Source organism: Rutilus rutilus (genome assembly GCF_951802725.1).
Source record: "Rutilus rutilus genome assembly, chromosome: 7".
In the NCBI taxonomy this organism is placed as follows: Eukaryota; Metazoa; Chordata; class Actinopteri; order Cypriniformes; family Leuciscidae; genus Rutilus; species Rutilus rutilus.
In genome coordinates this window covers 30,898,095-30,913,119 of record NC_140221.1, presented here as the reverse complement: position 1 = coordinate 30,913,119, position 15,025 = coordinate 30,898,095, and the positions used below count along the sequence as shown (strand labels likewise).

The following is a 15,025-nucleotide window of genomic DNA, read 5'->3' as shown; positions in this document are numbered from 1 at the left end:
CAACTGGAAGTTCAAACAAGCCCTCATCATTATCATCGTGCAATTTCCTGGCCCCTGTATAACACAAATACACACTGATGTGATTCCAAAGTGGACAGCCTGAAATAGCTCCAAAGAGTAGCATAAGGTCAGGTTTTTTCAAATGGATATTCAAACAGACCCTTTATCATTACTAACACAAAGTGGTTAGACAATTATATTTGTCTTGAAAATGCAATCTTATCCGTGCTAGAAATGGTAAATATCTGATGCAGCAGCTATTGCGTTATATAGAAGGTTCACTGAATTAAAGCAAAGGCCTCTGTTATTGATGTGCAGGCTGAATCTATTGAATAACCGTCAAAAGAGTTCAAGGCAACCAGATGAAAATTAAAGTGAAAATCCCCAGAAAATTCTTACATAATAGTGAACCATCAGCTGGACACACTGTTCTTTCTTTCTTTCTTTCCCATTTTGTAACCTATTCAACATATTGAACTAATGCTGGAGTAATGAGTTTGATAGCAACTTTAAAAGCCCATTGCTTACCTTGTGTGAGTCTGACAGGTTTGGTAACTGCTAAGCCATCCAATGAGCACTGATTTCCACAGGGGTACAGGGTAATGGCTCCCCCCACATTTTCAATGTAGCAATGCTGAGCAGTGACACCGGGACCCTGAATATTAATGTCTGTGTTCCCATGGCCGAGTGTAGTCTTCCCTGCAACATGTGATGGAGATTTGTTAATACTGATTATTGCTACATTATATACCTACTTTAAATAGTTTCAAGAATTAGAAAAAATGCTTTTTTTTTCATGCACATGAAATGCTTGCAACTAAAGGACACAGGTTTGTGTTCCCTTCTTTAACAAAGACAGGACAGCCCCCCCACTCCGAGTTATTTCATTCGCAGTGTCTATGAAGCAGATGTGAGTAAAAAGCCATCACCCAAGCCTATTGTGAGAGCAGACATGGTAAGAAAAGAGTGACAATAGTGGGTGTATGCTGCACTTTAAATTGAAGATGAACATCATGATTCATTCTTTTTAAAAAAAGGGCTTTTTCAGGCAGTCATACAAATTCCCTTAGACAAATGAGCATGCTCTCACTCAAGCAAGCTCAGTCACACAGTGTGAAGCAACAGGGGGTTGTCAAAGTCAGGTCATATAGCCCCATAATTCTGTCTCTTGTTCTAAAGCCACTGCCATCGTGAATGCAATTTACAAGAAACAGCTGAAACCTCAATACTCCTCAAAAAAACAAAACACCTCAATCAATACTGAATAGATCCATCATATATGTGTGTATGTAAGTTTGTATGTATGTTTGTAGTATAATTTAATTAATTATATAGGCTACAATAATTAAATCCATCCATCTATCTATCTATCTATCTATCTATCTATCTATCTATCTATCTATCTATCTATCTATCTATCTATCTATCTATCTATCTATCTATCTATCTATCTTTCTATCCATTTGAGCACAGGAAATTGTGTATTCAATCCCTTTTAAAATGATTCACTGATGACTACTGCACTACATTGACTTCCTCTGGGATTTATACTTGAATGCTTGCTCTCATTCTTCCTCAATGTCAGGGGATGAGAAGTCCTCTATTTGTCATTCTTCATGAGATGAAGCATAGCCAAGCTTTGAGGTCAGTGCAGTGAGATTTGTCCTCTCTCATGAACTTCCCACCCATCACCACACAAAAACACAAATACTGATCTTAATTTGGAGTCCCCAGTTTTCAGTGTGCATCCCCTCTGTCTGTGTGATCATATAATTAGGTCTCAGAATTTGAAAGAAGCATTGCCACGAAACACAAATTCCACAGCTAACCACATCCTTAGTCAAACGACCATGTTTGCATCTAATTTAGCAGATAGAATCTGCTGGGGGATTCTTCACGAGGGTGTGTATTGTATTCAGTTACTTTTTAAGGTGACTGAACTTACCCTCTGGCAGGGGCAGCAGAGTTATAGCCGTACTCAGACGGCCACTTCCCAAGCTGACAAGATGGGGCCGTTCTGCTTGGACTTTGAGAGTCTTGCCTGTTTCAATCAGGTCCAGCGATGTGCTCTGTGAATATATAAGGACAATACAACAGTAAACTTTTTAATAATCGATCATTTTTTATAGCCTTTGATCACCATTAAAGTGACCTGTACTTTTTGGACGACTGATCAGGGTTCCCCAAACAGGATTAGAGTGATTCAATAGGAGTATTGCAGCGACAGGGTAAGAGGCTAACTGGATAAATGGGTTTAGCTCCATCAGGTACCACTATGCAGGCTAAGAGGCTAACAGGATTTAGCTGTTAGATGAAAGACAAGGGACTAGACCGATAAAAGGAGGAACATATTTGGCCTCAGCATGTCACAGATGGAGGTTCTCAAGGGCAGTACAGGGATTATTTGCTTGGTAAATCACACTTTGATATTTGAGAGAGTGATGAGGCACTGCACTACATCAAAACAAATGGCAGTTAATTCTTTTTCAAATAGGGAAATAGCATATTTCAGTTATTTGGTGTCTTTAGATGATGTCAGAAATCATTCAGGGCAGGCTATGATGCACTAGAAATGATTTTAGAAAGGAACTGAAGAGCAACCAGTGGCTGATAGGGTTTGGAAATGTCACATCCATCTCTTTTCCACATCTGGGATGTAAAACACTAAGGGCCAATAGCGAAAAGGCAGAGAGTAATTTTTGTGGCTGACTTTATTGCATATGCATTTGTTAGAGTTTCGCTTTTCCTACCAAAATGAATGGGAGGAGAGTATTTAAATAAATCATGCAACGTGATTTACTAAGGTTTGCGTTAGTCAATTTACTGGTATTAGCACCATTATTTACTGGCCAAAATAAGCATGTCTTAAACCATGCTAATTTGCGCTGCTCTTGGTAGATTGCGTTGGTCTTTAAGGAAATGATTGGGCTGCGTCTGTGCTCTTCAATTTTGCTCATCGTCAGTACATCACGTCAGCAGAACTCTCCACTCCCATCGGCGCTTTTTTGGAATTGCGCTCTCACGCTAATTTGCCCTGTTTAGTAAATCTGGCCCTAAATTAACTAGAAATGGACTGGCCATATAGGAGTATGCAGTGGGCTTTTCTTAAACATAATTGTATACAAAATGAACATATACAGATTTTGACAAGGTTAGAAGTTTATTTTCTTTTTGAAAAAAGGGAAAATGTTCGGACATCATCAGGCCTACCTAATTTAAATTAGAATGTAAAAACTGATATTTTTAGAAATCAAAATTCTTAGATTTTTTTTAGAAATAAGTCAAATCCAAAAGTTGCATTCAATGCATATGTAATATATATAGTGGGGAATTCTGGGTTAAACGGGTTGTGATTGTGATACAGGCATATGTCCTTGGTTGTTTTTCTTTCCCAACCTAGCCCAGGTATGAATGGACTTCACCCCTTTTTTGAACTTTCACGCTATTCAAATACAGCTTTTACACGTATTTAAAGTGTCTTCAGATGTCATCTTTTTAGGGTCTAGCGCTAGAGTCCATAGAAATAACCTTTAAAACTGAACATGAAGCTTTCAATAGCAATGTATGAATTATTTTTAAAGTGATTAAATGTCAGTGTAGTTTGTTTTAGCTTTCATATCTTATCCTGTCATCTCCTGATAATAGGGCTCAAAGCTGCCACACAGTTTCCATTGTCCTCTGACATTTTTTTTTCTACACACAGTTGTTTGTGTTTCTCTCTCTCTCTCTGTGTGTGTGTGTGTGTGTGTAATCAACTTTACTAGTGAAGTTTTAACAGGTGCATTGAACTAACTTAGAAACCTGATGTTTTGAGACCCTGTAATGTATGATAGGTGGAACACATTGCAGTGTTTGAGCAAGATTAAATGCAGACAGAAAGGCTGGACTCAGCCTCTCGGATCAACAGTGATGAAGATTAACCCTATAATTAGGGAACATTTCACCTCTTAATTTCCAAGTTCTGCAGACTCCACTTTTAGGTGACAAAACCTAGTTTTGTCTAGGTTTTGTCTATTGCACCAGATGTACTCATATAGACATTTGAACACCTATATTCAAAGAACGAAATTACAAAAGAAACTATATTCTTCTTTTAAAAGATTTTAATGACAATTATGCAGAAAATCAAAATGAAAACAAAGTAAAACTAAAGTAAATGCATTTTACACACTCCTGTTCAAAAGTTTGGGATTAGTAAGATTTTTGGATGAATTAAACTGACCGAAAGTTACAGTGTAATGTTTATAATGTAACAAAAGATTTTTATTTCAAATAAATTCTGTTCTTTTTCTATTTGTTAAAAGAATTCAATGAAAATATTATGCAACACAACCTTTTTCTGAGCAATTATAGACTCTTGTTCACATCCGATTTTAATTTCTTATTGATTTAAGCAAATTGTATGTGTTTTGGCACGTGTGCAAAAGAGCAAGTACAATTGTCTACAGTTTGCACAATAACTAAACACATGGCTTGTTGATCAAAACTGATTAGTTGATTCATAGTGCAACTGTCAAACACTGCAAAACTTCTAAACATTCTTTAATTTTCATTGTGTGAGCCATTAAATTCAAAATGATCCATTCATTTATCAAAATCTGTCAGACATGCATGTTTATTCCACAAATATCTGACATGGAATATTTGTACTGTCTGCTAAATTGTGAATTGAACTGCTAAGTGAATTGAATCACAAACTTACCAATCAACCAATAAAGTTCAGGATCATATATGGATTTGCTTACAGCAAAATCACTCACATTTAAGAACATGGAAGAAGGTCACAACCATAAACAGCAGCTATAGCAGTACTTTAAAAAACAAAACATTGTAGTAATGGGGTACAAGTAAACTGAAAATTCTCAGTTGCTTGCCATTAAAGAGCAAAATAGGAAGATATAAGAATGTGTGGTGGTGGTAAACATAATAGAGTGTGTAAAAACTGTGAATTTTCAGTTTACATGTAACATTTATAAATGTACTGTATAAATAAAACAATTAAATTTTCTTTTTGTGCACTACAGTATTGACTTTTCCAAGTACATTTTTACCTGTTGAAAGCCCAGTGTGATATACAAGTGCATTCAGCTATAGACAAAACTGACATTCTTGCAAAGAAAGCAGTCAGTCAAAATAAATATAGAAAAAACAAATATTTGCATGGCGAAAAAACATCTAAACATTTTGACCAGTGTGGCTCACACAATGACAAAAACACTTTTATTTTGATGGCATTGGCCACTGACACAATAACTAGGGTTTGAAGGATGAATTAAATGTTTTGGACGAGTTACTACATTTTGCAGACATGCTTTAGAGTTTAGAGGTATTAAGACTGTTTCGAAAAATGTGCCAAAGCGATTTAGAAAAACCTGCAAAATATACTAAAAAAGAAAAGAGTTATTTTAAATTGCAATAATATTTCACAATATTACAGTTTTTAAAGTATTTTTGATCAAATACAGCCTTTGTGAGAATAAGAGACTTCTTTCAAAACCCTCAAATAAAATCTTACAGACCCTAACACTTTTGAACAGTATTGTGAATGTATGTACATATACACAGATCACACACTCACCTGTAAGACCCGATGAGTCAGATGATCTGGAACGTTCTGATACAGCCTGTCCATGTCTATGGAGTTATCAATCACTTCATGACATTTGTCAAGATCCTGTTGGGAATAGACATAAATAGCAAGGAATTATTCTTTATTTTCTTTCTAAATCAGCTAGTCCAAAAATTCTTTGTTGAATGGCTGAAATTCAGTCTAATAAAACGTGAGTGAACTGAGTCATTATCACATTTGTTGTATTTTTAAACAGACTACTAGAATGTAGATCTGGCAAGGTTGCAACACTTAAAGCTTGTGTCTTTGATCTTAACAGTGATTTATCAAACACATCAGGGTTTCCTTATTGTAGACAAAATACAGTGATGCAATGATAACAAATGCATACTGTGATTAACCAACTGTCGTGAACAGACTGAAGTCCTCATTTTAGTTGAAATACACAGCATGAGTCAGTGTGACTCATCTTACACACAAACACACACACCCAGACTCAGAGTGAACAGATGCAGCCAATTATCTGGTACAGACACAGGCACATTAGCGTGAACAAACTAGAGTAGACCTCAGGTCAGCACACTTCACAGAAGATCAGTCATTTAGGAACATCCCTAACCTGAAATCCCCCTCTCCCTCCTTCCCTCGCCTCTTTTACGTCCCTGACTCATGCCACTGTGTCTCAGACAAAACACACTAAGAATCACGGAGAAACAGACCCACAAGGCAAACTGAACATCAGGTTCTGTGTGTGTGCGTATCAGTGTAATAATGGCCAGTGAGAATCAGTGAAGGGAATTTTCAGCTATAATATGTTCTCTGAACTTAGGTTCTCTCAAACATCAAGGTTCTCTCAAAGTTATGAACAAACGTTCTTCTAGTAACGTTCATTCAAAGTGATCTTTTCTTATATAACATTCTCAAAGAAAAATTATAAAATAGAGAAAAAATTCCCTTAATGTTTTCTCTAATGTTCACATAATCATGAAAACAAAAAAATCATTTAAAAAACTAGATGTTTTTAATGTTCTGAGAACATACAAAAATAATGTTTTCAGTCATAAATGAATGGGAACATTAAACGTTCTTGGAACATATTTTGTTAGGTGACCACTAAAAGTAGAGAAGTTAAACTACATTTCTCAATAGCAAGGTGGTAGTGTCACTTAAAATCATGTCACTTTGCGACACTGTTTTATTGATTAAGTATTGGTCCGGCTGTTTACAATCAGAACAAGTGACTCAGATTCAAAAGAGTCATTTATTCAAAATCAGAATAAGCTTGTTCTGATTCTAAACATCCAACAGAAAATTCTGTAAAAACTTAAAGCGATTCGGAATGACTCTTTTGAATGGGTTTCTTTTCAACCATCCGAGTCATCGAAATCACAAGTCATCAGATTTATCAATAAGAAGAAGCTTTTAGCTTAGTTTTCATCTTAGCTGAGCTATAGAGTAGTTTGTAGCTTAGCTAACTACATTCAACATTTACAGTCTGGCACACCAAAACATCAAAAATAAAATTTTCCGTACGTGTTTGTATCTTTGTACATAATGGTCATTGAGGATCAGCGAAGAACAATAGCGTCAGTAAAAGTAGCAAATCTATTAGATGAACAAAATTTCAAAGTAGCGATGTGGTAGCAACATTATTCTTAAAATCATGTAACTTTGCGACACTATTTTATTGATTAATAATTTAATTTGGTTGTTTATAATCAGAACAAGTGCAAAATTGCTTGTTCTGATACTAAACAGCCAACAGAAAATACTGTGTTGTAGCATTTTACCACACTACATGTTTCTTGACAATATTAAACAATAAAGACAGTATTCCTCTGTCAGTGCTTCTGATTTAAAACAAATGAATCTTTTGTATCGTAATCACATGTTCTGATGATTGTAATACGAAAACTAATATTAATATATTCGTTTGTTTCTCCTCAGTTACATTTTTTCTTAACATCAATGTAAAAAAACAACTGTTTCCATGAGTCGTTGTGAGAGGTTATCCTAGATGGGTTTGAAAGCCAAAACTGTGTGAGTTTAAGGAAAGGAAAACTCTTTCCTCAGCTGGCATGTCCAGTCAGGGAAACGACTGGAATGAGACGCTTCGCTTCTCCAAACAAGCGAAGACATGTTAGGTATAGTGCATGCATATAGATTAGGATGATGATGGACATTTATAGTCTTTAACTCAACAGCTGGTACAAACCAAACTTCCTCTTTTCCTCCTTCCCCTAGCTAACCTCTCTCTCCCTTTCATTCCTGATGTCATGTTTGCAAGTGCAGCTGGCAAGTGCTGCAGGCCTGCCGCCTCTCACAACCACGTCCAGTGTGTGACAGAGGGAAAAGAGAACAGAAAGCCTCTGTCATTATACTGAATGTGGTCACTGCTCTCACCATCACACACACACACACACACACACACACACACAACTGGACAATACAGACACACTGACATTAATGCATATACACATATACTGATTCCTTGATTCAAATATACTTGCACACAAATAAACATAACTCATATACACAAATATACACTTGATATCAGTTCAAATGGAGCTTTTCATACCGGTAAGTGGCATGCCTCTGAAACGTGTCATTAAGTCTGCAGTTATGCCACTGTGTCCTGCCCTCTGCAGCAGAAAATAGACTCAACCACATAGCACAAACCACAAAGCTCCTCTTACAGGGGTTATAATCATACAGGCTACACACACACACACACACACACACACACACACACACACACGTGTAGCAGTATGTTAGAGTTGCGGGAGAAGTAAGGAAACCACAGCAGGAACAGTACAGCTAAATGTAGCATGAGCAGTGGGTGAATCTGGGAAACAGAAATCAAAAACTCTAAACTTGAAGGCCTAGTGACTTGTCAATCCTAAAAAGTTCAATCACACTGAGATTTAAATAAGATTTTATAAGAAAGTCACAACCAAGAAAAATAAAAATAAAAACAGTTAACTATCCCACATTAAATAAATTAAAAATATATATTCTATTATTAAAATATGGAATTTTAATTTAAAATGTTTTTATTAAAATATATACTAATAAATTACTTTTTGTGTGTGTGTGTGTTTTGATTATATGGAATGTATAATAATTTTGAGTTGCTTTAGCACTCGGCATAAAGCTGATAAATACTATACGCAATTGATATAGTGAAACATTTACTCTACATTTCTTGAGTCATAGCTGCCAAAAATCAATGCAGTAGTAAAATCAACCCATAAGCAACATCAAGCCCACTCACCATATTTTTTAGCCCAAGAAAGACCCGCTCTGTTGCTGCATGGCCTTGTTTACTGACAGTCTCTGTGCTATGTCCTGTTTTTACGCCTTTGAGCCTTTGGTTGACCGTCTACAGTCCAGCTCTTGCTGTTTGTTTGTCTCTGCTGCTCACTCATGTCTCTTACTGAATGTTCTGTGGTTTCTGAGGACAGAATTACATAGTACCGCCACAGCTGGGACAGAGAGAGAGAGAGAGAGAGAGAGAGAGAGAGAGAGAGAGAGAGAGAGAGAGAGAGAGAGAGAGAGAGCACAGGAAGAGGAGTCCACATAAAAAAGTCTCTGTCAGAATCCAGGTGTGCGGTCCGTCTTTCTAAACACCCATGAATAATCGTCAAGTTTATGTCTAAATTTAGAAAGATAAATCACGAGTGACTTTACGTTTATCTACAACGTCATGCAAATCTTCTGTGAACTTATCTCACCTGTTTACTACTCGTATGCACAGCTTCCTGCTCAAAAACATGCTAAACATACTTTTATACTATTATTAGATAATTTTCTCACCCTCATGTTATGAGTTTCTTTCTTCTGCGGAACAGTAAAGAGGATATTTTAAGAAATCCTTGTTTGTTTTGTCCAAAACTGTTTGGTTACCACCATTCTTCAAAATATCTTCTTTTGTTTGCATCTAATTTTCGGGTAAACTATCCCTATATATTTGGATGTTAATGCCATGGTTTCATTTTAAAGCAACCGTTAGAAGAACTGCTGGATTGGTATTAAAAATTGTCAGATCATCATCATCGCAGCAGATGGACTCATTTCGGACAGATTTGAGTTTTCATGCACTAGTGGAGGATGGAAAAGTCCTTGATATTCCAGGTGGAGTCCCCCTACTCACTTCCTGTTATTCCCCCTCCACAGAGGGCAAAACAAAAAATTGTGTTTTCCATTTGATGTTTAACAGCTGCAAAACTGCTGATGTGAGTCACTTTAAGAGTATTTGTTACATTATTAGAATCATTTATGGAAAGTTTTTTTTTTTTAGTCAACAAAGTTGTCATGGAACTCCTAAGCAAACATTTAAGCTTTGTCTCTTAGTCAACATACAACTAAGCAATCCATCACACAGTGAGCCAGACTGATTGGTAACAATCCTAAGAAACATGGGAAAGCCATGAATCAGAGCGAGGAAAACTTCAGTCTGGTGGAGGACGAGAAAGAAAGACTTCTTTTTTTTTTCCATGGCCATTGCCAGTGAGTAAGATGTCAAAAGAGTCCAAACACATTAAAAAAATGAACACAAACAAATCTGAGCAGCAACTAGGCAACCACAGCTGGAAGAGGAGCAGACTCTTCCGGTGTGGGCTCCTAAGCGGGGACTCTTCCTGTCGGTTGACCCTATGATCAAGCTACTCTCTGGGAATAAACAGTCTCCAGCTGCTCCCTTCTCACCCACAACTGAGTAAAAATGTCAATATGTCTGATAATTTAAAGCAGTCCTCTGTTTTGAGCCACCAGTGCCTTACTGTTGAGCCAATTTAAGTTATTTATTTGTTTGTTGTCCTCTGGGAGTTAAAACTCCAATGACTTTATGTGAGAAAATAGTTATTCCACCAAGTAACTTCTAACATTTACGTGTAACGCATTAAGCTCAGAAGTCTAGAGTGACTCGCATGTGAGGCTGCCATGGTCAACACACACAAGATGGAAAGTTAGCTGCTAGATAACTTTCCATATTTCCATGCTGGACTGCTGTCTTGGAATGACACATGTGATATCAAAGCTAAGCATTTTGGTCTTGCTCATAAATTCTTTGACGGCAGGAACATGCTGCTTTAATCTCTTGCAGCATTTTGCAACAGTCTAGTCACTTATTATAGTATCAGAGTAAAGCAACAAGGCGTCAGAAAGATTGACCACAGATCTCACCCCAGAAACAGTTACAGTGCTTGCGTGGCAGAAATGCCTGAGATCAGAACACTGTTTATATCAGTGTGTTTGTGAGAGAGTGAGAAGAAAGACTGGGTTTGTTTCATTGGCACAGTCGTATGAGAACATGTCTTTATGTTTTTCAATGCTATCCAAGAGGGAACATTCTTGCATATGGTGCTTTTTTTCCTGTTCTTTTTTAATTAGCAACCATTTAGACTTAAAATATCCACATTCAAGCAAGCATTTCCAGTCTCAGCCTGCCTATTTCGGCCAAATATTTCACACTTTTTCACAAGCACATGTTAGAACTGATTGCGACATCCACATCCTCCATTACACCTGCACTGACTACAGTGGATCAATCTTAAGTATATCAAGCGACGAGAATACTTTTTGTGCGCAAAAACAAACAAAAATAACGACTTTATTCCACTATTCATTTCCTTCTATCTGGGCCTCGAGTTAGTTTACGTAGTATTTTTGCGCAGCGCGTCTGTGTTGTGCGTCACACACATCACACACATGACCAGCGTCGGCCAATAGTGAGCCTACGTGGTGACGTGCAACACAGACGCGCTGCGCTATTCACTACGTGAAAAGACTCGAGGCCCAGAGAGAAGGAAATGAATAGTGGAATAAAGTCGTTATTTTTGTTTGTTTTTGCGCACAAAAAGTATTCTCGTCGCTTGATTGATACTTAAGATTGAGCCACTGTAGTCACTTGGACTATATTAACGATCTCTTTAATACATTTTCTGGGCCAGTAAGTTTCGGTCACCTAGAAGTCTATGGAGGAGTGAGCCAGCTCTCAGATTTCATCAAAAATATCTTAATTTGTGTTCCGAAGATGAACGGAGGTCTTACGGGGTTGGAACAACATGAGGGTGAGTCATTACTGACAGAATTTTCATTTTTGGGTGAACTAACCCTTTAAAGTCACCATGAAATGAAATTTCATGAAAATACATGTAATAGATCTTATTGTGAATGTTTGTGAATGATAAGGTTCAGTTTTTATGTCATTTTAATTTAAAACCTTTATATAACATAACTCGTTCTTCTAGTGAAAACATCAGATTTCTTTTTGGAATGACATTGATAAGACTGAACTAAATTTCAGGTTCAATCCCATGTAAGGGGGAGAAAATCAGAGATCTACTCAGTTTGCATCCCTATATTATCATTCCATTATGTAGTGTTTGTAATTCCTCAAAGGAAGGGAAATGTGAACTAAAGTATGATCGAATAGACAAATTCATGGGTCACTGCAGGTAAAAGAGACTGGATTTATGGTTCAAACAGATAGAGAAAGTAAAATCCCTGAAACTTTAGCAGTAGCTCACATTTGTGGGTTGTCTATAATGGAAGTGCATTTCCGTATAACACTACGGAGAAGGTAAGCAACACCTCGAACAAAAGCTGGTTAAGACTCGCCGGGCCAGACTTTTGTTTATTGGCATAAATCGGTCAGTGAAGTGACTGTGGGCGTGCTGTCTAGAGGTGTGAGCTAGAGGTGTGGGCACGAGAGGAATCATGCCATGGTCACTGAATCCTCTTTGGCTCTTTTTCACCAAGTCAGTGCTGGTGTTCAATTCCCCTTTTTTGTTCCTCCTTTATGTTCTTTTCATCCACTCCCTCTTTCCTTTTCTCCTTCCAACATGCTAGATTTTCAAGTGAACTTTTATAATGCGCACGTTTTTTGTATGTTTGTTTGTTTTACACAATTGTAGGCTACACTTCCAGCAATCGTGCATACATCAAACTCTCAAAACGCAGTGCTCAAGTTAAAAGAAGTTCAACCTTGAAAAAAAAAGGGCTCTAGACCTTTCAGGGTTTTTTTTTCATTCCACTGCCTGGCGTCTCACGTTATTAAATGCGAAAACGCATTCAGCGTGAATCATCCCTAAGAAAAGAGAAACTTACTGCTCCAAACGAAGTCACTTTGTTTGTGTTTGGTTCCTGAATGACTCAGTGTTTTGAATGAATTGGTAGAATGTTTGATTCAAGGACTCCCTCAAAGGCTGTGTCCCAATTCAAAGGCTGCATCCTTCAAAGGACTTCCCGTAGCCATGTAGTAGGTCATCCGGATACTTTTTGCGTACTTTTTAATACAGAATACAGACGTACTCTTCTCACATAGCCCACTGTTTTTCACCTAGTATATAGTAGGGAAGTATCCAGGTTCATTCACTCCATGTCATAATTACCATAATGACGAGAGACTTGAAAAAAGTGTCAAAAGATCCCAACTTGTAAAAAGTAAAGAAATCGTCATTAAAACTTGTAAACTGAATATTCTGAGAACTCCAACTTGTACCATGTGACCGCTGTACCACCTGACCGCAGCAGATTCTTTTTGGTGTTGATAGAGTTGCCATAAAAAGGCATTATTCCATTATGCCATATATAAGGCAGAGTCCGTGAACAGTTCCTATAGCTGAGAGTAGAACATCATGTGTTGTGATCTCTTAATTACAGTAATTATGCTGCATTCACGTGCTATCAGACATTTCCTAATTTCCATTTCTGATGTCATGATTACGAGCTCGTTGCTTTCAAGTGCTTTGTTGTCAGAAAGAATAGAAATCATGGAGGACACCAGGTTTATTCTAGCCTATTTCTTAGGGAAATCTTACTAGAAGCCAAAATGTATTGAAGATATTTCATTTTGTATAAAATGTAACATCCCATTTGTTGATGACCATTCACTGCGCCATCTAGGTAGTCAGCTTGCTGACAATTCTGAAATGTTGGTGAAATACGTGCTATTTTCGCTGTGCAAAAACTTGTTATTCGTGTAAATATGCACAATTTTAACAAGACAAGGTGAGTTGTTGTAAAAAAAAAAACTAATTAAGAATACCAGTCACAGGAGCAATTGTTCTCCCCTCTGCCATCATTAAAGTTTACGGCTCGTAGGAAATTTCCAATAGCATGTGAAGGCAGTATTCTGAAGGCAGAGTTTCCCAGTAAATATGACTTAAGAGGGTGTTCATGTCCAATTTCCTAGGAAACTTGTATTTATGATCATTCCAATACCACGTGTGAAGGCTGCATAGTCGCCACCTACTGACGTAATGAAAGTCCTTGAATAATCCTTGCAATTCAGACAGACTGTCTGGAAAGTGCAAACACAAACAAGCAGTTGCTAGAAGGTTGCACATCCTGTCAAATTCATGGACTGGAACTAAATTTTGTTGCCTATAATTTATGTCACATGTGTAATACCTATAGCTGTGTCAAAAATGTTTAATCTATAACTGTTGCATTGCAGGGGTCATACAGCACACAGGTGGCATACAGAAGAGGTCTTGAATGTGTTTCCACATCTCTGCACCTGATTAATTAGACAGCTGAGTCATTTGACTGACAGGCAAGGAATTTTTCCAACCACCTGTTAGTCAGCCTCTTTTAGTGAAAGCAGCATTGATGGTAAAAAAAGAAAAAGAAAAAGAAAAAGAAAAAGAAAAAATGTGTCAGCAGACCCAGCACAACCTTCCTGCACACTTCTCATACACTGGTGTGCAGTGCTGTCCCCACTGGGACAATAGTCTCATTGTCCATTCTTTAGGTCAGAGCCATTATTCCCATCCTTGTCCAGTGCGGCCCATTTTCATTCTCTCTCATATTCAACACAGTAAGACTAGAGTTCTCCATTACTCACACACTAAAATGAAGAAATGCATTCATGAGGTAATTCATAACTCATACTATAACATCAGGGTGCAAAAACTGTTACACTGTTGTTACTTTTTAAAGACAGCTTCTTCAGGATGTGTTGTATTTCTGTTATAAACTGAAGTCATTTTTTTTCTTCAGAAATCTAAAAGTCACATTCAGTTCCTCTTTCAGTGATTCATATACTAATTCTAATAAAAACTTTTACAAAGTTTTGAATGGGTTACCATAGAGACAAACAGACATGTGGTACTATTTATAGTCATACAATTTATAGTAGATACAATTTTACAAATTAATAGTAGCGTAAAGGTATATTATTATCCACACTACATATTAGCACCAACCTCTTTCTTTGTTTTTACCAGTATACAATGATTTCTCTAAATTCATTCAGAAAACTTCATCACAAAAAACCCAGCTGTCAGTCAAAGCCTTACCTTTCAGATCCTAAGCTCTGTCAGTCCCACATGTAATCCTTAGAGCTGGAAACTCGTGCTCACTTTAAGACATCTTAAACTCTGTGGAGAACCAGAGCAGGATGAACAAATCATTGAGAGAGAATGAGAAATATCATCCCTCACTCTCTCT

At 37.2% G+C, this 15,025-nt stretch overlaps 1 protein-coding gene across 7 annotated transcripts in view; it reads right to left on the bottom strand.

Moving 5' to 3' along the window:
* Positions 1-15,025, bottom strand: part of phldb1a (pleckstrin homology-like domain, family B, member 1a) — a 47,609-nt gene extending 32,584 nt beyond the window's left edge. For 6 of the 7 annotated variants that reach the window (XM_084415458.1, XM_084415459.1, XM_084415461.1 and 3 more), the window contains exons 1-4: positions 8,844-9,016; positions 5,579-5,674; positions 1,946-2,069; positions 529-699 (exon numbers count right to left, since the gene is read on the bottom strand). In XM_084415458.1, the coding sequence (XP_084271584.1) occupies positions 529-699; positions 1,946-2,069; positions 5,579-5,674; positions 8,844-8,846 (394 nt within the window). In that variant the 5' untranslated portion in view covers positions 8,847-9,016. Of the gene's footprint in view, positions 1-528; positions 700-1,945; positions 2,070-5,578; positions 5,675-8,843; positions 9,017-14,874 lie in introns of those variants that run through there. The other variant, XM_084415460.1, reaches the window with a different exon arrangement.